Source organism: Chelonia mydas, chromosome 3 (assembly GCF_015237465.2).
Source record: "Chelonia mydas isolate rCheMyd1 chromosome 3, rCheMyd1.pri.v2, whole genome shotgun sequence".
In the NCBI taxonomy this organism is placed as follows: Eukaryota; Metazoa; Chordata; order Testudines; family Cheloniidae; genus Chelonia; species Chelonia mydas.
The window spans coordinates 101,040,299-101,061,468 of record NC_057851.1 but is presented as its reverse complement, the minus strand read 5'-3'; the positions used below and the strand labels follow the sequence as shown (position 1 = coordinate 101,061,468).

General features: G+C 42.7%; 1 protein-coding gene across 6 annotated transcripts in view; it reads left to right on the top strand.

Annotated features, from left to right (window-relative positions):
- MAP3K5 (mitogen-activated protein kinase kinase kinase 5) overlaps window positions 1–21,170 on the top strand; it is a 155,092-nt gene that overhangs the window by 44,586 nt on the left and 89,336 nt on the right. For 4 of the 6 annotated variants that reach the window (XR_005224718.2, XM_037894853.2, XM_037894854.2 and 1 more), the window contains exons 2-4: window positions 4,749–4,888; window positions 10,957–11,007; window positions 13,524–13,547. Coding sequence is in view for 4 of the 6 variants with exons in the window: in XM_037894853.2 (XP_037750781.1) it covers window positions 4,749–4,888; window positions 10,957–11,007; window positions 13,524–13,547 (215 nt within the window). In the remaining 2 variants the exon portion in view is untranslated. Of the gene's footprint in view, window positions 1–4,748; window positions 4,889–10,919; window positions 11,008–13,523; window positions 13,548–21,170 lie in introns of those variants that run through there. The other 2 variants (XM_037894855.2, XM_027820561.3) reach the window with 2 other exon arrangements.

Here is a 21,170-nt window from a genome sequence, read left to right as displayed (position 1 = left end):
CATGCCTCCAGCTTTCACCCTGACCACACCATACGATCCATTGTCTACAGCCAAGCTCTGCGATACAACCACATTTGCTCCAACCCCTCAGACAGAGACAAACACCTACAAGATCTCTATCAAGCATTCTTACAACCACAATACCCACCTGCTGAAGTGAAGAAACAAATTAACAGAGCCAGAAGAGCACCCAGAAGTCACCTACTACAGGACAGACCCAACAAAGAAAATAACAGAATGCCCCTAGCCACCACCTTCAGCCCCCAACTAAAACTTCTCCAACACATCATCAAGGATCTACAACCTATCCAGAAGGACGACCCGTCACTCTCACAAATCTTGGGAGACAGGCCAGTCCTTGCCTACAGACAGCCCCCCAACCTGAAGCAAATACTCACCAGCAACCACACAACAGAACCACTAACCCAGGAACCTATCCTTGCAACAAAGCCCGTTGCCAATTGTGTCCACATATCTATTCAGGGGACACCATCACAGGGCCTAATAACATCAGCCACACTATCAGAGGCTCATTCACCTGCACATCTACCAATGTGATATATGCCATCATGTGCCAGCAATGCCCCTCTGCCATGTACATTGGTCAAACTGGACAGTCTCTACGTAAAAGAATAAATGGACACAAATCAGATGTCAAGAATTATAACATTCATAAACCAGTCGGAGAACACTTCAATCTCTCTGGTCACTCGATTACAGACCTAAAGGTTGCAATATTACAACAAGAAGACTTCAAAAACAGACTCCAACGAGAGACTGCTGAATTGGAATTAATTTGCAAACTGGATACAGTTAATTTAGGCTTGAATGGAGACTGGGAGTGGATGGGTCATCACACAAAGTAAAACTATTTTCCCATGTTTATTCCCCCCCCCCCCCCCCTGTTCCTCAGACATTCCTGTTAACTGCTGGAAATGGCCCACCTTGATTATCACTACAAAAGGTTTCTCCCCATCCCCCTGCTCTCCTGCCGGTAATAGCTCATCTTCAATGATCACTCTCCTTACAGTGTGTATGATAACACCCATTTTTTCATGCACTGTGTGTATATAAATCTCCTCACTGTATTTTCCACTGAATGCATCCGATGAAGTGAGCTGTAGCTCATGAAAGCTTATGCTCAAATAAATTGGTTAGTCTCTAAGGTGCCACTAGTACTCCTTTTCTTTTTACACACAACACACACGTTCTCTCTCTCATACACACAAACATAATCCAAGTCTATAAACCTATAACCTAATTCAAACCTATACCTATAAACTAATCAAGCTACTTCTCCTACAGGCTAATCAGGAAGAAAGAGAGTGAGATGGTTGTTTCTGTTTTGAAATACTTGGGAGCCACTCCTATACTGTGGTGATGAGAGCTATATAAGTCCATAGGTATAGATAAGAGAGGATGCTGCCATATATTTTGTGAAATTTACACTCCCATCCACACCTATACCTGCACCTCCTCCTAATGGCCTAGCTTTCTCTGTGTTTATGTATTACACTAATTTGAGAGTGTCAGGAAGAAGACGCCGATGGGGTGGCCATGTGACACCAAGAGTAAGGTGGCAGAGTGGGGGCAGTGCAAGGAAAAATCTTTAGATCCCCTGCAACAAATCAATGCCAAAGGTTATGGCTTTTCTGTGCTCCTTGCTCGAGGGGATGCAGGGAATGGATTCTCTCCGGAGGGAGGTTTGTTGCTGCTACAAGATAATATTGATACTCTCACATGGCAGAGATAGCATGCTCATAAAATGATATCTCTTTTGCTCATAAATTGCTGCTGTGAAAAATGATAAGCAAGATGAGTTTAATCTCTAATGGGCTGAGTTCTTATACTATGTGTTTTCCCAAGATGGTGAGAACATGAGATTTCAGCAGTGCTCGCAAAGGATGATCTCAAATATCTTTCATATTTTTTGTCCAGTTTTGGCCTGCATGCTTTTAAATTATTTTTGTTTCTTCTTATGTTATATTATTTCTGTTACTCTTTTTTACTTCCATAAGAGTTTCAAAACCATCTTGTAAAATTCAAGAGTTAAACATAATGGAAAGTTGCCCAAATTCCCCTCTGAGCATCATGACAAGAAAAGTATACCATAGCTTAAAATTGCTCAAGATAAACTCATGTTGTCACAGTTCAGGGCAACTGCTCCTGTATTTCCTCTCCCTGTCCATCGAGGACATCCACCTTTTAGGCTTCTGGCTCCAACCCATCACCTCTCTTGCGTGGAGATGTACGTCTCACCCTCCTTACTGGGTGTTTTTTCCATGCTACATGGTTCCACTGCAAGTCAGACAGCCTAGAGCAGTCAGCAGCTGCGCTTTGCTCTCTCTCCAGAGGCTATAAGCAGCGTAATTGCCCACAGTTATAAGGTACACACAGCTCTTTGTAAGCAACCTCTTGTATTCTTTAGGTGAAAGTGTCACAGAGAAAACATATTAAAAACAATAAAAGAAACTACATGCATGCTGAAAAGCTTACCAGAGTTCACCCCCAACTCCTGCAGGGGCTCTGATAGGAGTTAGTCCTTCAAACCCATCAAGGGGCTTTTCTGTGATGACAAGTTCATAACTGCCTCAGCTCAGAACTAGCACACAGACTGCTCAGATCAGCCTATTTTTTGTATAAGCCTTTGATTTCCTCCACCCTTCGGGAACAGCTAATCATCAGACAGTTTTCAGAGTAGCAGCCGTGTTAGTCTGTATTTGCAAAAAGAAAAGGAGTACTAGTGGCACCTTAGAGACTAACCAATTTGTTTGAGCATAAGCTTTCGTGAGCTACAGCTCACTTCATCGGATGCATTCAGTGGAAAATACCTGAATGCATCCGATGAAGTGAGCTGTAGCTCATGAAAGCTTATGCTCAGATAAATTGGTTAGTCTCTAAGGTGCCACTAGTACTCCTTTTCTTTTTTCATCAGACAGTGGTTCTCTCCTCAGGGCATAGCTTCAAAAGGTTGTTTTTTTGAATAACAAGTGTAGGGCCTTTGTATTCACCTTCCCCTAGATATTTCCCAGGAATTCCATTTGACATGTTTTGTCCCAAAAGTCTAACACATTGTTCAGTATAGTCCTTTGATCATCCTGGCCCACAATAATACGTAACCTTTTCATTGAATACAATCAATTCCAAAGATCCTTAACATAGTGCAATAAGGTTTTTCAAGGGTATTGCAAGAAATTGCCATACGTGTCACATGAGTAACTATAGTTAAAAAAAATACTTTAAAAGGAGAACTTGCTGCAGTGTAACTTGATTTAAAAAAAAAAACAAAGCATAATCACACAGAGATAAAGTACAGTGGTGTTATCATAATACTTATTTGGCTCTTGTTACACTTTCCCCTCTCTCTCCTACTCTCTTCGCCCCCTCCCGCCCTTCCCATTTAATGTTATGGTATATATTTGTGTGTGCGAGAGAGGGAGAAAGCAAAAGGTAATATTTGGGTATTACATTTCTGTTGTTCTTTGCTGTAATAGAATATAATTGAAAGAAAATGTAAATAGATAGAGAATGGCTTTCAATCCCATTCACTCAAAGAAAACAAAACATTTGAAGCTTCTAAAAGAAAACCTCTCCCAGGTAATCGTTGAGGTTGAAAGGAAAGCAGATTCTTGATAACAGCCAATAGTTTACATAACCCATCTGACTCCTTTTTTTTTCTTTAAAATATATATATTTTGGCTGACTTGAGGAGGAAGTGAGGTTGGTGCAAGAGACAGATGGTGTGTGCGTGAGAAGCAGAGATGAGTCAGTTCTCTTAACATAGTGGATTTTTGACTCCACAAGGGTATTGCAGGAAAAGAGAGCTACAGTTCTTGGTTTAATAAACATCCTCATAAATGTGAGCTGCAGTTAATGATTTGTGTGGTTGATTTTTGTTTGGTCATGGCATTGCGAAAAGTTCGGAAAAGTGAAGCTGGGGATGCATCAGCTTAGGCACTTCATTTATTTTTGTGCGCTTGATTTGGGTCACAAGTGCCTGGAAGGACTGCGGCCCGCATTCTACAAGCACTTACCCATGTGCTTTACTTTGTTCATGTGAGCAGAATTCTGCATGCACAGACCTGTTGGCTGGGTCAAGGTCTATGTTTACATTGTAATTTGTGTTGGGGTACGTAAGGATTTGGGATTCCTCCCTCTTCTTCCATAAATCAAAATAAATATGTATCACTTTGTCTCTCTTGTCTTTGACTTCCTTCTGCACTGAATTTTAAAGGTAGATTGGTCTGTAGAATTTCAAATGTAGAGATTGTGGGTTTATCTTTTATCATGCAACGAGAGTGATACAGTGCAATTTTTTTTGTACATCTTTCCCAGAGTAAATAAATGTTGAGTATTTTTATGTACAAGTTAAAATACCATTAGTTTTTTCCACAATCCTAAATCATCATGTATAGGATAGGCAAATAGATCATGTGCTCGTGCAAGACTCAAAATGAGCTTTTCCGTTATCTCCTGTTCAGTGACATTCTATCCTTTTCTAGTTAGTGAAATGAAGTTCTGCTTTCTTTAAAAAAAAAAAAAAAATGCTGTAAAGAGAAACCACTTCCTGCTGGTTATGCACTGAAAATTCAGCTGTGATATCTAAAAAGGGGGAAACCCTCCTGTTCTTTATTTCCGTCTTTAAAATGCAGACTCTGTCAAACAACAACTGGTGGAGGAGAAGAGCTTAGGTACTCCCCTTTCGGAACTGCATGACTTACGGTTATTCTTTTATTGGTTTTTTGCAGATATTGCAGTGGTGGAGATGAGTGATGCTTTCCGTCAGCCTTCCTTGTTCTACCATTTGGGAGTCAGAGAGAGCTTCAGTATGGCCAACAACATTATCCTCTACTGTGATACAAATGCAGACTCCCTGCAGTCGTTGAAGGTAACTCAAGAAAACGTTTAACACTTGCATATCTCTAGACGTAGACTCAGATTACTGATGATAATGCAGAGACCATTTAAGAGTTCTGAAAAGAGCTACACAAATGATTAGAAGACTGGAAAACAGTGACAGGCTGAAGAAGCTCAGTCTGTTTGGTTTATCCAAGAAAAGATTAGGAGGTGACTTGATCATGGTCAACAAGTACCCACATGGGGAAAGAGATTTCTAATAGTCAGTTACTCTTTAATCTAGTAGAAAAATGCATAACAATATCCAAAGATTGGAAGCTAAAGCTAGACGAATTTAGACGAAAAATAAAAAGCAGATTTTTAACAGTAAGGGTATTTAACCAATGGAGCAATTTTATCTAGTAATGTGGTAGATTCTCCATCACTTGGAGTCATTAAATCAATTTGGGATGTCCAATTTAGATTATCACAAATTATCGGTTTGATGCAGGGATTACTGGGTGAGGTTCTATGGCCTGCATTTTGCAGGAAGGCAGACTGGATGATCACAGTGGTCCCTTCTGGTCTTAAAGTCTATGAACCTATGAAGCACATCCTGATTTCCATATTATATCTTGCCAAACACAGAGTGCTACCGTGTGCACTTTCCTGGTAGATTAAGGAAAACAGCCAATTAAAAAAGTAAAATATCTTTGAGAGTGCAGTGGGTATGTCCACTCTGTATTAGGAAGTCCGGAAACAACATGACAGCTGCCTCCACACAATTTCTTATAAATTTAAAGATGCAATGTACAGAAAATAAAGGCATTACTACCATTACTTCACATGAGACATCACCGATAAGCCTGATGCAGAGCTGTTTGGGCAGAGAGTGAAGCTCCAAAAATTTCCCAAAGGCTAATTTAAAAATGGAAATTGAGATTAGTACCTGTCTTTGCAGGCTTGCAGAAGCCTTGGACCCAAGTCAGAGATCATAAGGAAGGGGGTGTAAATTAAACATTGGTAAGCAGGCCTATGAAAGTCTAAGATGGGGCAATCTGCCTGCTGCTGAGCCAGATGAAAAAGTAAATCACAATAGTACAGATTTACCTCTGGACTTGGTCCCAGTGACCACAGGAAGGTTCCTTCCAGTGGCCCTTGTTAAGAAGGGAAACTTCCAGGCCATGCACACAGTCATTGGAGACCTCTTAGTGCATGTCATATTAACTAGAATTGAGACTTGTAGTGGAAAACCATCATGTGGTGGACTGACATAGTGAAGTCTCGTTGGATATAACGTCTGAAGCTTGTAGCACTGGACATTATTGCTTGCTATTTGTTACTCTTTCATGTCAGGGACTAATCGTTTCCTCTGTGTGATGGGACACCCACTGCTCCCATCCTCTATGCTTTGCACAAACAGCTCAGAGATCGTCTCTCATGTAGATACTGTGCATTATTTACAGTATTTCACTCCATCACCTTTTACCTACTAGTGTAGTCACAGTATTTACCATGTCCTCTAGTTTTACTACCCCATCTCCAAAGGTCGGGGGAGAAAAGATGTCTCCTTCCAGAGAACTTCCCTTTTGTCAGGCCCTATTAGCCTTTCTCTCTCTTCTGCTTCTCCCCACTTTCACTTCCTTCCTGTGCTCTTTTCTCCAGTCTCTTTGTTAATGGGCTCATTAGCTGCTCAGCCCCAATCTGATATGTAATCAGGAACTCCTCTCCTTAATCAGGTCCTGCTTGGGGGACCTGATTGGTTAAACAGTGACCGGAGAGTGTTAGTTCAGCTGCTGATTCTCAGCATTCTGTCACACCCTCTAAGGCAAAAATGCCAACAGAGGATGTCAGAGGAAAATGCTCCATATAATACAGGAATTGTTTTCCTACTTTTTGTCAAAAACAAACAAAACCAACCACAGTGTTTTTCTGTAGCAACTTTGCAAGACATACAAGTAATAAGTAAAAGCTTGAGGGAAATCCAGTTAAATCAAAAACAAACCTAACACTTTATTTGTAAAAAGAAAAGGAGTACTTGTGGCACCTTAGAGACTAACCAATTTATTTGAGCATAAGCTTTCGTGAGCTACAGCTCACTTCATCGGATGCATAAAGTGGAAAATACAGTGAGGAGATTTATATACACAGAGACCATGAAAAAATGGGTGTTTATCATACACATTGTAAGGAGAGTGATCACTTAAGATGAGCTATTACCAGCAGGAGAGTGGGGTGGGGGGAGTGAAAACCTTTTGAAGTGATAATCAAGGTGGGCCATTTCCAGCACATTTCCAGGAGTTAACAAGAATGTCTGAGGAACAGTGCGGGGAGGAATAAACAAGGGGAAATAGTTTTACTTTGTATAATGACTCAACCACTCCCAGTCTCTATTCAAGTCTAAGTTAATTGTATACAATTTGCAAATTAATTCCAATTCAGCAGTCTCTCCTTGAAGTCTGTTTTCAGTTTTTTTCGTTGAAGAATAGTGCTGTTGGCCAGCACTGGAGATTGAGCCGAGGAACTTCTAGAGCTGAAGTCATGAGTCTGTATGGTTTCAGCTAAAAACCAAGTGTTTGAGCTGAGAGCCCTAACAGACTCTCATTCTATGTAAACAGGGCATGCTGGGTTACACTGTTGTTAGTGGACAGTTTTGCTAGTGGATAGTTCTTAACAGTCCATGACAGAGCTGACTTATAAGTGTGAATCTTGTACGCATTTCTACACCATATGCACGTTTCTGATGGCTGCCCTATGCTCCAGCTTTGTATCCTGATGCATAAGCAAGAGAGGAGGGGTGTGGTGTGGTTGGAGAGTGAGACTGGCTCTGGAAGAGCATCCTTCTGCTCAGTCCTGATGGGGGGGAAAACAGTTGCTCCTGTCCAGTTGTAGAAATTACACTCCTGGGGGAATTCGGCACCACTGTGCATGCACAGAATTTATGTTCCCTGCAGAGTTTTTCGCTTTCCTGCAGAAAAATGACTTTCTGACAGGGAAGCAAAGGGAAGCCACAAGAGCGGTCATGTGACCCTCCCCAGCAGTATGTTTCGGGTGCCCAGGGCAGCCAGCAGAGAGGTAAATCACTGTGGGGCAGGGGGCAGGATTGGGGAAGACCCAGTTGGTGGCTCCTACCCTGTGCTGGGCTCAGCTGCTAGTTCTGGCTGGGCTGGGGAGGATGGGATTTCCTCTTCCCCTGCATGGCTTATGGGGCCATGTCAGACCCACCTTCAGCTGTAAGAAGCTCTGCAACCTCCACCCCACCCCCACCGCGCTTCCTGCTCTCATCTCTCCTCTTGATGCTGAGGAGTGAGCAGTGTACAGGGAGCTGCTCCTCCATCTGCCCAAGCCCCGTGTATCCAGACCCCCTCATACCCAGACTCCCCCCTGAGCCTCCCCCCTCCTCCCACGCAGGACCCACCCCAACAAGCCATCCACACCTGGATCCCCACCCTACCAAGCCAAAACCAGCTGCACCTGGATCCCCACCCCACTGAGTCCCACTCCGCCAACATCTGGACCTCCCCACTGAGCCGCCCAGAGCCCCCTGACGAGCTCTATCCCCCTCACACCCAGACCCCTCTGCTAAGCCCCAACCACCTTCACCTGGATCCTGCTGCAGAGTCCCATTACTGTTGCACCCAGAACCCCCCAACAAGCTCCTGTGCATCCAGATTGCCCCACGCAGAACCCTTTCAACCTACACCTGGATCCCCCCCCACTAAGCACCTCCACACTTGAATCCTGCCTTGCTGAGCCTGCCTGCCCACACCTGGTGCGCCTGCCCACACCTGGTGCACCTGCCATGGAGGGGCAGGGCCCTGGAGTGTTTTTGGGGCAGGCCTAGTTCTTGTGCTATGTCAAGGTTGGGTGCAGCCTCACCGCTGTGTCCGTGCCCTGGGTGGGAGCTGCACAGTGATCTCCCACCTCTGTGCAGCCAGTGACCTGTTCTCCCCAATGCCATGCTGGAGCCTCCACATTTATTTGACAAATAAAATTTGCAGAATTTTAAGATATTGTGCACAGAATTTTGAATTTTTTGGCACAGAATGTAAAGAAGTAAGTACAGTAAAATTACTGAAGAGAAGCATGTGAGGCAGCTGTGGGAAGCAACTTGGGGAGTGGGGCTGCCTTCTGCTCGGGTGTATACTTTTGATTACCATGCAGGCTCAGTTTTCCTTGCTTCTGGCTGGAGTAGGATTTGGTTCTATTTTTGTCAAGTTATTTGCAGTTAGGCCCTACTTCATGAGTTAAGTTTCATATGACTCAGTCTCTTCCCCCTTCTCTCACTACCTTAGCCCGTTGGATTGTTTAGCAGTCTCAAGGTTTCGTCAGTTTGTACACCTCTGTCTGCTCCTGCTGCTCTCATGCAGTCTCTCTCTCTTTGACAGTGCTAAAAAGAAGAGGAAGGGAGATCTGGACAACAATTATTGTAGTTTCAGCTTGTGCTCAAAAGGTTGGAGGGAATAAAGGAAGACTAGGGAATGCAGTTGGAGAGCTCAGAGGGTTTTGCTTGTCATTTTCTCCCTAAGGAAGTGTCCCATCAAACCGATTTCTGGAAACTCTTACACGCACTCTGCGTGACATGCACACAAAAAGAAAACATACCATTGGTTACAATTTTTGCTAAGATTCTTTGGACAAGACTGGTAGCTTTTTCTTCTCTTTAGAATCCATATTGGTTGACCCAATCATGGTTACAGAGCAGATGTGTTTTGTAGTAATTTCTGTACCCCTGTTAGTAAGTTCATAAGCACTACCCTCTCAAAATACTACAGTCTGCTTCCAAAATTTGCACAGTGTTATACTGGAGCCACTTCATATGTATGCCAAAGAAATAGATTTCTTTTTTTACGATAATAAAGTATGGAAAGGTTAAAAAATAGTAACAAAAAGGATTTTTGCATGAATGCAATTTGTGTGTGCAGGAACAAGGGGAACAAAGTTTTAGCTGAAAATATGCTCCTCCAGTTAACATAAAAGAGAATGAAAACTCTGCTGCCCCACCCTCCAAAACACGTTTTCAGCTCTTTGGATCATCACTGCAGTACTTGGGAATACATGTATAACACCTTATTGCTCTTGAGTTTCAATAGGTCTCATTTTACATATTATACATTATGAAACCATGGGTAGTGCTAGTAATTTCTCTAGAAATAGAACCATACAATGATTTGCATTGACTCCTTTCATGGCGAAAGTAGTGATGCTAAACTACCATATTCTTCCCTTCAACACACTGCATTACTTCTGTACTACAAATACTGCTTGAACACCCATGCGATTAAAACTTCTGCAGAAATGATCTTACATTAGAATTTTTTTAAATATATATTTATGTTGGCTCCTTACCCACTGTTGACTTCTGCATATGTATAGAAGATATAGTTGGAATAATACTGCCTCTATTGAATCTTCACTGCCACCGGAGTTTTGGAACTACACCAATGTTTCATATCCAACCAGTGCAGAACTCCACTGTAAACTTGGACAAGGCTACCCAACCCTCTCACACAGGTCATGTCTGACTACAGGAGTGTGAATAGAAGTGCACATCCAAGTGCTCTGCTGTAACTTCCCTGTCTGGACACTGCAGGCATGAACTAAAAGGTTCCTAGCTCTCATTAAAGAGGACTGTGTTAACACAAACTAGGAACCTTGATGTTTATCCCCACAGTGCCTTTATGGGGGGAGATACAGCACAGCATTCTGGTGCACACTGCTGTTTACACCACCATTGTTTGAACTGCGGAGCAGAGTAGACATGCCCTTGGATTTGTGAATAAAACTAGCATTTTGAACTTTCTGCTTGTGTTAATCCACTGGACAACACAGCCTTCTTTAAGCTAATTTCTAGCCTGCTTTATTATTAAACATAAGAGCTACCTTATTGTTATACTTTCTATTTGAGCATAGTGTTTTTCTGATTGTCAAAATCACTGTTAAAACTACCCAGAAAATGACTTAGTCACTGAGAAGTCTGTGTTTATAACCTGTCATGTACTCACAAATTTGTGGCTACCAGAAAATTTCATAAATGCTCATTTTAATTACAAGTGTTGTTTAAATTAAAATATAATTCTCAGTTTATAGATAGTGAGAAATATTTGTCGTCTATGCAAGTTTCAGAGTACGCTGCTGAGGAAGGCTCTGCTTAGGAGCAGCCTCTTTCATGTAAGTTTCTGTGGTTTACCCATATTTCTTTCTTTCTCTATTCAACACAAGACTGTATTGGTCTGTGCCCTCAAAATAAAAATCTAATGACAAAATACCTATTTGAATTCAATTTTATTACTCCTTTTACTACGGCCTCATTGTCCACTGTACTGCATAAGTAATCAGTAAGGATGGGAATTTCAAAAGCACTGTAAGGTGTCAGATGCCAAGCTGTTGACTCTCCATGGGAATTGGACACCTAACTCCAGTAGGCACTTTTGAAAACTCCACCCTTCATAGTTTTAAGGGCCTGATCCCACAAGTCCTCCATGTGCAGGACTCTTATTGAAATCAGCGGGAGCTCAGCATGCATAAGGCTTATAGGACTAGACCACAAGTGTCCAAATTCCCCTCAATGGGCCTGATCCAAAGCCCATTGTAATCAATGGAAAGATTCCCCTTGACTTCAGTGGGTTTTGAATCAGGCCCAGTAATGTTAATAGGAATTAGCAAGAGTACAACAAATCTCTTAGCTATTTTAGATCAGGTTCTGGTTTGGTTCCTCTCTCAGAATCTTTGCATTGACTTCAGTAGGCTCTGGTTTAGGCCTCTACGCAGTTACAAAACCTCCTGATAAATGATAACCTCAGTGGCTCAACTAATGGTGGTGGGAGTCTTTAGGTGTATGTGTGGTGCATTTCAAGCCAATAGGTATAAATGAAGGTGTCACCACCAATGACTCAATGCCCTCCCCGCAGTTCCACCACTGCTCAAAACCTAGCTCCACTACTGGGTAACCTACTGAAGTTTTATAACAATACTTAATGATTAATGATTTACTCTAGGTTTATTTGTACTGCTAGGACTTCTCTACATGGTGTATTAGCCCACACCAGTGGGGTGTAAATTCTACTGCGCACTCGTGTGTTGCACACTAAATGGCCCATGTCATCCCTGCTGGAATGCACTAAATCTCCCTAGTGCGTGTTAATATAGCGCCGTTTCAAACAGTATTGTGTTAATACGCACTAGTGAGCTTTCAGTGAATGCCAGCAGAGTCCACATGGGTCAGTTAGCCTGCGACGCACTTGAATTTACATCCCTCTGGTGTGGACTAATGCATTCTGTAGACAAGCCCTTATGTTTCTTAAGTTGGCTAGATAGGACTTGTTACTGCTTTTTATTTATTTATTTTTAAAAACAAAAAGCAGGGTTTCCTGTGGTGTGCAGGAGAAATCCTGTTCACAATGGAAAGCCCCATTCCCTAGCTACTTTGGTTCCTGGTTTGGTAAACACCTATGGAAGTGCATATGTGGCTCACGAGGGATTCCTATGCAGTGAGATGCGCCCCCCTTATATTTTCATCAGTCAGCTGTTAAAAGAGGGGTGATGTATGAGCACATGGTTTTGTATAATTATGGTTTTCTTCCCTCCTTTTCCCCATATTTTTAAATTTGGTATTTTTTAAATTTAAATTTTGGGTATGGGGGTAGGAATTCAGTAACATTTTAAAAATAATTACCCAGATTTTGGGAAAGCCACCTGCAACTTGCAGCTCAAACAAGTATCAACAAAACACAGTAAATAAAATCCTGCCATAGGGCAGGTGGGGATAAACTGACAAGTTGGCAGCTGTAAAGTAGTGGGATATACGTGCAGGTAGTCCATTCCTAACTTCAGACCCCATTGTAAATAACTGCCTGAGGCGAATCCTTACAACACTAAACATGGCTGCTGTGTAGTTGTTTTATATGTGCAGGCCTGAGATGTAAAGACCATTGGTTTGACACCCCCTCTATTTTTAGTGTGGAGATGAATAAGCTCAGTGCTACGCAGTGAAGCATGTGTAGACTGCTACACTGGATGGCCATTTGCTAATTCTGCTTCCTCTGGAATGGATACCAAAATTCCTATAGAAGCAGGATCAGGCTTCAAAAGTGGTTTTGCAAGCAGACTATCAATGGGGTGTGCAGGAAGAAGCGCTGAATATAACTATGGTGGGTTACCGTGTCAAAACCATGTCTGCTCCAGGAATTTTTCACACACCCCTTGCCTGAGACATATTAGTACAAATTAAATTTCAAGCCACTCAAGCAGTAAGTGGCCAAACTGGCTCTCAGTTATTCACGCTAATAGTGCAGTTTGGGAATATTGTAAAAATATTTAAAATACCATTTACGCTAGTTTTACAGTCTCTCTTACAGACGGTGTAGAAATGATACCTGTTGAGTATAAATGTCTCACAAATTAGCATGGCATTCATCCTTAGGGCAGGGACAAGGACGACTGGTGTGCACTTTGATGAAGAAAATGTAAGAGAAATTCACAGTTCCGGTGATCTGTTAATATCTAAATACTTAATGTCTCTGCAGAGCCGATGCTTATTATTTACAGCAATTTGACAGAATGAAAATATTAACATCTACCCCCCCAGGTCTTCTGTAAATGTTTATTGGTGCCCAACAGTATTAAACACACACATCTTCTAAACGTTGTTCAAGTTCTGTTTGTAATATTCATTTTTATTTTTACAGGAAATTATTTGCCAGAAGAATAATGTAAGTAGGAGTATTTTTAATTTTAAATTAAATTTGGATTTCTGTCCCACTTAACATTACTTATACTGTCCTCTTTCCTGCCTGGATCACTTAATATTATCCTCCTGTGTTTCCCATTATAGTTATTTCACATCGCTGTTGAACTACAGTTCTGAATGTTTGCACTCTTAGCAGCAAACTGTACACATCATTTCATAAACTTGTTGCTAGGGAGCATGCTCACCCCATTACCTTTTCTCTACCCTTCAATAGTGTTTTCCTCTCAGTCTCTCCTATTTTTCTTTTACACCCCCTCCCCCGCTTTTCTTTGCTACTATGTTTTTGTTCTCTCTTCTCTGTCTCTTCCCTCTAATTTCTTCTTCCTATCTTCTAGTTTTCTTCCCCAGAACTGGTTTAAACACATGCAGTGTTGTCCTCCTGCTTGTAAAAACTGTATGCAGTATGTATATGGTACCGCAAGCATTGTGTGTCTGTCTGTCTGTCTGTCTGTCTCTCTCTCTCTCTCTCTCTGGCATACATGCATACTCAAACTCACCCAGCTCCCATCCACTTGCTATGCATATTCCTGTACAGAGGCTGGGACTTCCACTCCCTCTTTTCACAGGAAAGATACAATACAATCAGTGGCAGATTAATGATTTTGCCGCTCCTAGGCCCAGAAATAATTGCCGCCCCCTCCCAGCAGCTCCCCGCCCCAGCTCACCTCCGCTCCACCTCCTCCCCTGAGCGCGCCACCGGGTCCTCCTTCTCCCCGCTCCCTGCCAGCGCGAAACAGCTTCTTGAAGGAGGGGGAAAGGGGGCGAACGCGGCGCGCTCAGGAGAGGAGGCGGGGCCGGGGCGGGGATTTGGGGAAGGGGACGAATAGGGACAGGGAGGGGGCGGGGAAGGGGTGGAGTTGGGGTGGGGCCAGGGGCAGAGGCCACAATCTGGCACCGGGGGAAGCAGCCTCTGGCTGCTATTATAAATTTGCTGCCCCTGCAAATTTGCCACCCTAGGCCTAGGCCTTGTTGGCCTAGGCGTTAATACGCCACTGGATACAATTACAGAGCACTTTGCACTGACTGTTGGCTCCTGCTGGCTCCCTGCAACAGCATTGACACTGTCTGGGTCTGCTGCTGCAGAGTAAAAGATTGTCCACTGCTGCTGTGCATACATCAGCACAGACCTAACAGGCATGGGTGGACGAGGTCTGATCAAACTAATATTACTCAGTACAAATCTGTGAGCAGACTTACTTGCCAGGTGCCATTGGCAGGTGAATAATGCGTGTGGTAGGTGGACAACAGTTAGTATGGGCAACAAGACAGAATGATCATATGCTAATTTTACAATACGAAATTCATTATATGTTTAAAATTAATTAACAGTTTGATTTGCTGCTGAATGTTTCCAGTGGATCCTTGCATTCCATTGTCATCACTGGAATGTAAATGGATGATAAGTAAGAGTGGAGAACTGTCAGTGAAAGGGGTAAATCAGACAGGAAATTCTGGTTAATGAACTGTGTTTTTCTCTGGGTATTTGTGTGCAGTATTAGTTCCCTGAATGGGGAAGGGAAATCTGGTGAGATTGTTCTAGAAACAAGGTGAGGAGGCTGCAGAAGGTTTTACGAAATGAGGGCCTGTGGTATGGATCTCCTGTGATTTCCATTGAAATGACTGAGAATTGAGAGTGCTGGAGATGTGCTGTTCATCTGATATTCTGGCTCTGTGGCTGCCAGCTATTGAAGCTCTATACACTTCTGCAGTTCAGTATCCATTCATTTTTTGGAATTCATAGAATCATAGAAGATTAGGGTTGGAAGAGACCTCAGGAGGTCATCTAGTCCAATCCCCTGTTCAAAGCAGGACCAACACCAACTAAATTGCCCTGTAAATCTTCCTTTCCTTATGTTATAGACAGACTGCCCTGGGAGCCTGAGAGGATAGCCAGGTTTTAGGCCATTAATTTTTATAACAGTGTTGGCATAGAAATATTGTCCAAAACTCTCTTCGTTTATACCCATTCCATCCTGTTTACTTGAGCTGGCTTTCTTAGGAATTTGCCAATTTTACCTCAGATGATAGATAAACTCAGTAGTTGCAATCTTCCCTCATATTTTCCTGTATTTACCATAGAAATACTCTTATTTATATCAGTTGCTGACTACTGCAAACACTGAGATAACTTTTTAGATAGCTAAATAAATTTATCTAAGACAAATGGCATGGTTTCTAAGAGGACTCGGAGAAATCCGTGCAGAATTTGGCCCTAAAACTGAACTTAAAGTAGTGGTAGACTTTCTGATCGTTTTCTGCTAAGAAATTGAAAAGAATGACAGGTAAAAATTCTTTCTTTTAACTTCTTGTAAAAGTGCTTGTGCAGGCATTCTGAGAATTGATGACATAACTGCGACAAAAAGATCCTCCCACATCTTCCAGAGGTAAAAACAGACTAAATGATCATTTAGGCCTTTAAAAATAAGGAAAGGCTTGAGAGCAATGCTACTTCTGCTGTGAATTAGCTTGCAGTACTTTCTTGCGAAAAGTATGTTTTTAAAGGCAAACATTTTGGTAAAGGGCTGATTGTCCTTGATATGAAAAGGCAAATGGAGGAAACCCTGCTATCAGGAAATGAGCAGGCAGTATCACATAGAGTAGACTAATGTGGAAACATTGCCTGTTAATATGTTTATACAACAGTTGCTGAGACTCAGTAAGAGGGTTGTTAACTTGACATTACTACTCTGATTAAGAAATGCTCTATTTTACATCTAAATTGGAAGGGAGAATGGTGGACTTATCATCTGGCTTTAAAAAACCCCAGTTTCTGTAAATTCTATATAAAATGTGTCCTTGGAGGATTATTGACGTTATCTGGGTGTGCTTAGAAACCTCTTTTTTGTGAGGAAGCAAACCCTAGTGCTTAGAACAGAGGAGAGCGTCAGCAGATCTGGGTTTTCTTCACAGCTCCTCCAATGATTTATTATGTGACCTTGACAAGTCACTTGGAGAGGGATTTCCAAAGGGCAATTAGGTGCCCAGCTTCTGTTTACTGTCAGTGGGAGTCAAACACCTAACTCCCATTTGTGTCTTTGAAAATCTTTCCCTTAATGTATTTGTGCCTCCGTTTCCCTGGCTATAAAGTGGGTATAATTCTTGCCTGATAGGGTCTGTGAGGTCTGTTTAATTCAGTGTTTGTACAGTGTTTTGAGACTGAACTAAAAAATAAATTAGAGAAAGGTAAATCGGTGAACATAAGAACAGTCATACAATGCCAGATGCTTCACAGGTAATGAATGGAGCAAGACAATTATCGAGTGATCCATCCCCTGTTGCTACTCCCATTTTCAGAGGCTAGGGCCACCCAGAGCATGAGTTTGCATCCCTGACCATACTGGCTGTTAGCCATTGATGCACCTATCCTCCATGAAGTTATCTAATTCTTTTTTGAACCCAGTTATAGTTTTGGCCTTCACACCATCCCCTGGCAATGAGTTCCACAGATTGACTGTGCATTGTGTGATGAAGTACTTCCTTTTGTTTGTTTTAAACCTGCTGGCTATATAGTGAAAAGTAGTATGTCCTTCAGGGAACACTATTATGTTACATGATCTTGTAAGTTGTAGTTATATAAAGGATCTTCTATTAGGCATTGAATTGAAACATATGAATAGTTATCTGAAAAAATGTTTCCATTCCCTGAAACGCTAGTGAGCGGTGTTTATATAACACACATATATTTCCAACAATCAGGATCCCTTGTCACCAAGGGGTTAAATGAGTCGCAAAATAGGGGTGTGTGTGTGTGTGTGTCATAAGTAATTGGTGTTTGTTTCTTTTGAACTTTGTCTTCCTACAAAAATTCATTGCCAGCTGTTTTGTTTTTTGTTGCAACATGATATTCTCCTTCAGAGTAATAGCTAATATTATACCGGTAGGTTAAACTACAGAAAAATTTTTGTGGGTAGAGTAGGGGAAGATAACAGCAAATGATCATTTCCTGTTACAATGTGATTTTATAGTAATCCAGTGGATAAAGTCTGAAAACAACAAAAGTATATATTCTGTGTATTGCAATAACCTTAGAAACATAGGTGGTTTGATGTTTATGCGTTTAAGCATAGTTTTTGAGGTCAAAAAGGCAGCCAGCGGAGCCATTCTAAAAATTCTTGTGAAAAGGAATGTTGTTTTTAAAAAAATACTGGCATAACGGCTGTGTTGTATGGATGCAGTTTGCTTATGCTAGCCGGTCGATTTCTATTTAATTCAATCCTCTGTGGCTTACATGTTACTTATTGGGACAAATAGCTGCAGTTCAGGTTAATGGCAATACCAGTGACTTTTATTTCAGTTCTAATTGGAATATGTGAAAAGTTAATGGGGACGTGATGTGGATGTTTTGAGTCAAACAAAGGTTAAGCTATGTAAATGTTTACTTAATGGTACAGTATTTCTAAAAATATTACCAGTATTTCCAATATTACCAGTATTACCAAAACTCATGAAATAGCTCCTTGATAAAGAACAGAATCATTGAGCATCCCATACATTTTAAGCCCCCTCCTTACACTATATTGGAGCAATAAATAATCTCAGCAGTTTCCATAGGTATATGAAAATCGAAAATAATTGGTAGACTGATCACCTCTAAGATCAGTGCAGGATGGAGAGGAGAATAGTGTCTGACACAAAAGGAGAGGTAACCACCTCTGCGGCAGTGTTACTCCCTTCTACTGGACCCCGTAAAAGGCAGGTTCAGGGTATCCACATGGGGGAGGGTTAGGGAATAGGGAGGCCGGGGTGGGCTAGAGGGATGTATATTTTTCCCCTCTGGCCCCTGGGAGCTATGAGTGGAAGTGTTATATAGTTTGTGACTGTAATATTTTTCCACAGCTCCTCTCTGACGGCAGAGTCTCCATTTAAGGCTTGTCCCGAGGCATTTCTTAGGAAGCCCTGGCAGTGCTGCTCCAATGGAGCCCTGGTGTGAGGGATCTGGCGTGGGGCATGCCAGAGACCCATTGTGGCTGAGGAGGTGTGGGGCCTCAGGTTGGTGAACCTGACTGTAGAATGGGTTTGGGGACTGCCCCCATGGTGTCTTCCACACAGTGGCAAGGAAGAACTTCCGTAATCTACACCTATCCCCTGAAACCAGGGGCGACGGTGCACCATTTAAAGTTGTTGATCCTGCCCCACTCTCATCCACAGCAGCTCCAGTCCTGTGGGGCTGACCTGGCTGCCTGCTCCAGCCTGTTGGCTCTCAGTACAGCATGCAGGCAGGGCTCTCCCCTTGCAACATCCTACCCTGCCCCCTTCTTGACACTGATGCCACTGTATTGCCATCTCTGAGCTGGTCTGGGCTGTGGCAGGCCAAAAAGTGGTTGGGCCAAGGCATGGGCAGCTCCCACCAGTTCTGCATCTTATGTCTGACAGAATGATCTGGGAGGGAAGCCTATGAGAGTTAGCTCACAAAGTCAGCCTCCATTACAGTTCCTTGCTACAAGTTTTCCTGTGGGGCGGGTGGTTTGATGCTGAGGTATCTAAGTAAAAGCAGTGGTTCCCAACTGTGGTCCACTGTTTGTTCAGGGAAAGCCCCTGGCACGCCGGTCTGATTTGTTTTACCTGCCGCGTCCGCAGGTTCGGCCGATCGTGGCTCCCACTGGCAGCGGTTCACCGCTCCAGGCGAATGGGGCCTGCGGGAAGGGCGGCCAGCACATCCCTCGGCCTGCGCCACTTCCAGCAGCTCCCATTGGCCTGAACCTGCGGACGCGGCAGGTAAACAAACTGGCCCGGCGCGCCAGGGGCTTTCCCTGAACAAACAGTGGACCACAGTTGAGAACCACTGAAGTAAAGGAATATTTCATGTGGTAGTGCAGATACCACACGGTGCTAACTGTGGATAATTTATTGCATTTTTAATGACAACCCTGGTATTATGATTATCTTATTTATAATAGACGTGCTACTGTCATGCCATAGGCCATGATCAATATATTGAGGCCCCATTGTGCTAGGTGAGGCGAGCAGGTGGTCAGTGGTAGTAAGTCTGGTGGTATATAAAATACTATAACCTCAGTGCTCACTTAATGAGCAACTGTTCAATATTTTTTCTCCTCATTGTTCAATGAATTATTTACTGCACACCACTCTAATTCTGCTCTTACAACAGAGTCATGAATTTCCTCGTGGGCTTTTCTGTGGTGCTTATAACATTAGCATGTAAGTGATTCAGAAACCTGTGAGATGTGGGAGTGCTGTCATCCCGTGTTACAGATAGGGAGCTGAGCCACAAAGATTAAGGTCAAAAGTATCTGCTGATTTCGGGTGACCAGTCTGAGACATGTAGGACCTGATTCTTCAGAGTACTTAGCACTTTACATGTTCAAAGCACAGCTCCTGTTGATTTCAGTTGGAGCTGAGAGTGTTCAGCTCTCTGCACATCAAACCCCAGGGTCTCAAATCAGGCATCCAGAAACTGAGGAACACACAATTAGTGACCATCTGTGGAAAGTTTGGTTTAAGTGCCTTGCTTAGCATTACATTGGAACTCTATGGCAGAGGCAGGGGTAGAATCCAGTTCTGCACCCGGGTGGCATTCAGCTGCCTTACTCATAAGACTGCCCTTTCTCTTCCTGCAATCCTCATCTCATTCACTAAACACCTTCCGTCTTCTGCAACAAATGAGGCAGGAGTCCTAAACACAACAGTCTCCTTCACTACATAGACCTGATTTGTCCCCAGAGTAGGTCCACGCTATGCAAGTAACTGAACTTGGAGGGAGCATGCTCAGTTGCTCTGTGGGGATGGTGCATGCAGTCTGCTCAGTGCTCGGAGCTGTGAGAGGCTCAACCCTGCTCAGTGAGGATGGAATCTTCTAAGAAGTCTCTCCTGAGCATGAGTGAATTGCGATTTTTTTCAAAGGCTTGTAATTTGGCCAAATGTGGGTGTTTTTTCCCCCACTGGAATAGCAACAGACACATCCCCAATGAAAGGGCCCACTCCCTACCAAATTTCAAGCCCCTGCTCCAAGGTTTGGGGGCACCAGAACATTAACACTTCAAAACAACAGTTTTGCCTTATCCTTGGGGGCAACTCAACTACTAGCTGTGGTTTTCAAAATATATATATATATATCTCTATCTCAAGCAGCTGGGGCTAGATCCCACCCAGGCTGCCAATTTCATCACAAATGGTTAAAGATGGGCAACGTTATAAACACCTGAAAATAGAATATTGTGACAGGAAGGGTTGGTAACCTAAATAATAGGTAGTGCGACCCGCTCTGTTTGTTTGTTTAATTTTATATATATAATTAAAAAATAAACAAACAGAGCGGGTCGCACTACCTATTATATATATAAAGAGAGACAGGGTGTGTGTAAGGGAAGGAAGGGAAAGGTGTAATCTTGGGTAAATACAGTAGGATATTTTTGATTTGTTCCGTAAAGTGAATTTAGATCAGTAAACCTTGCTGACTCTTTCATATTTTGAGTTCATTGACCGATTTATCTGTTACCTGGGTTCTCCTTGGAAGAATCTAGGACACTTTTATGAGGAAATCTGTAATGGAAACCATCAAAATCAGAGACTGAGTCCTCCTATATGGACTTGTGGCACACAAAGGCTGAAAAAGCCTAAGGGTCTT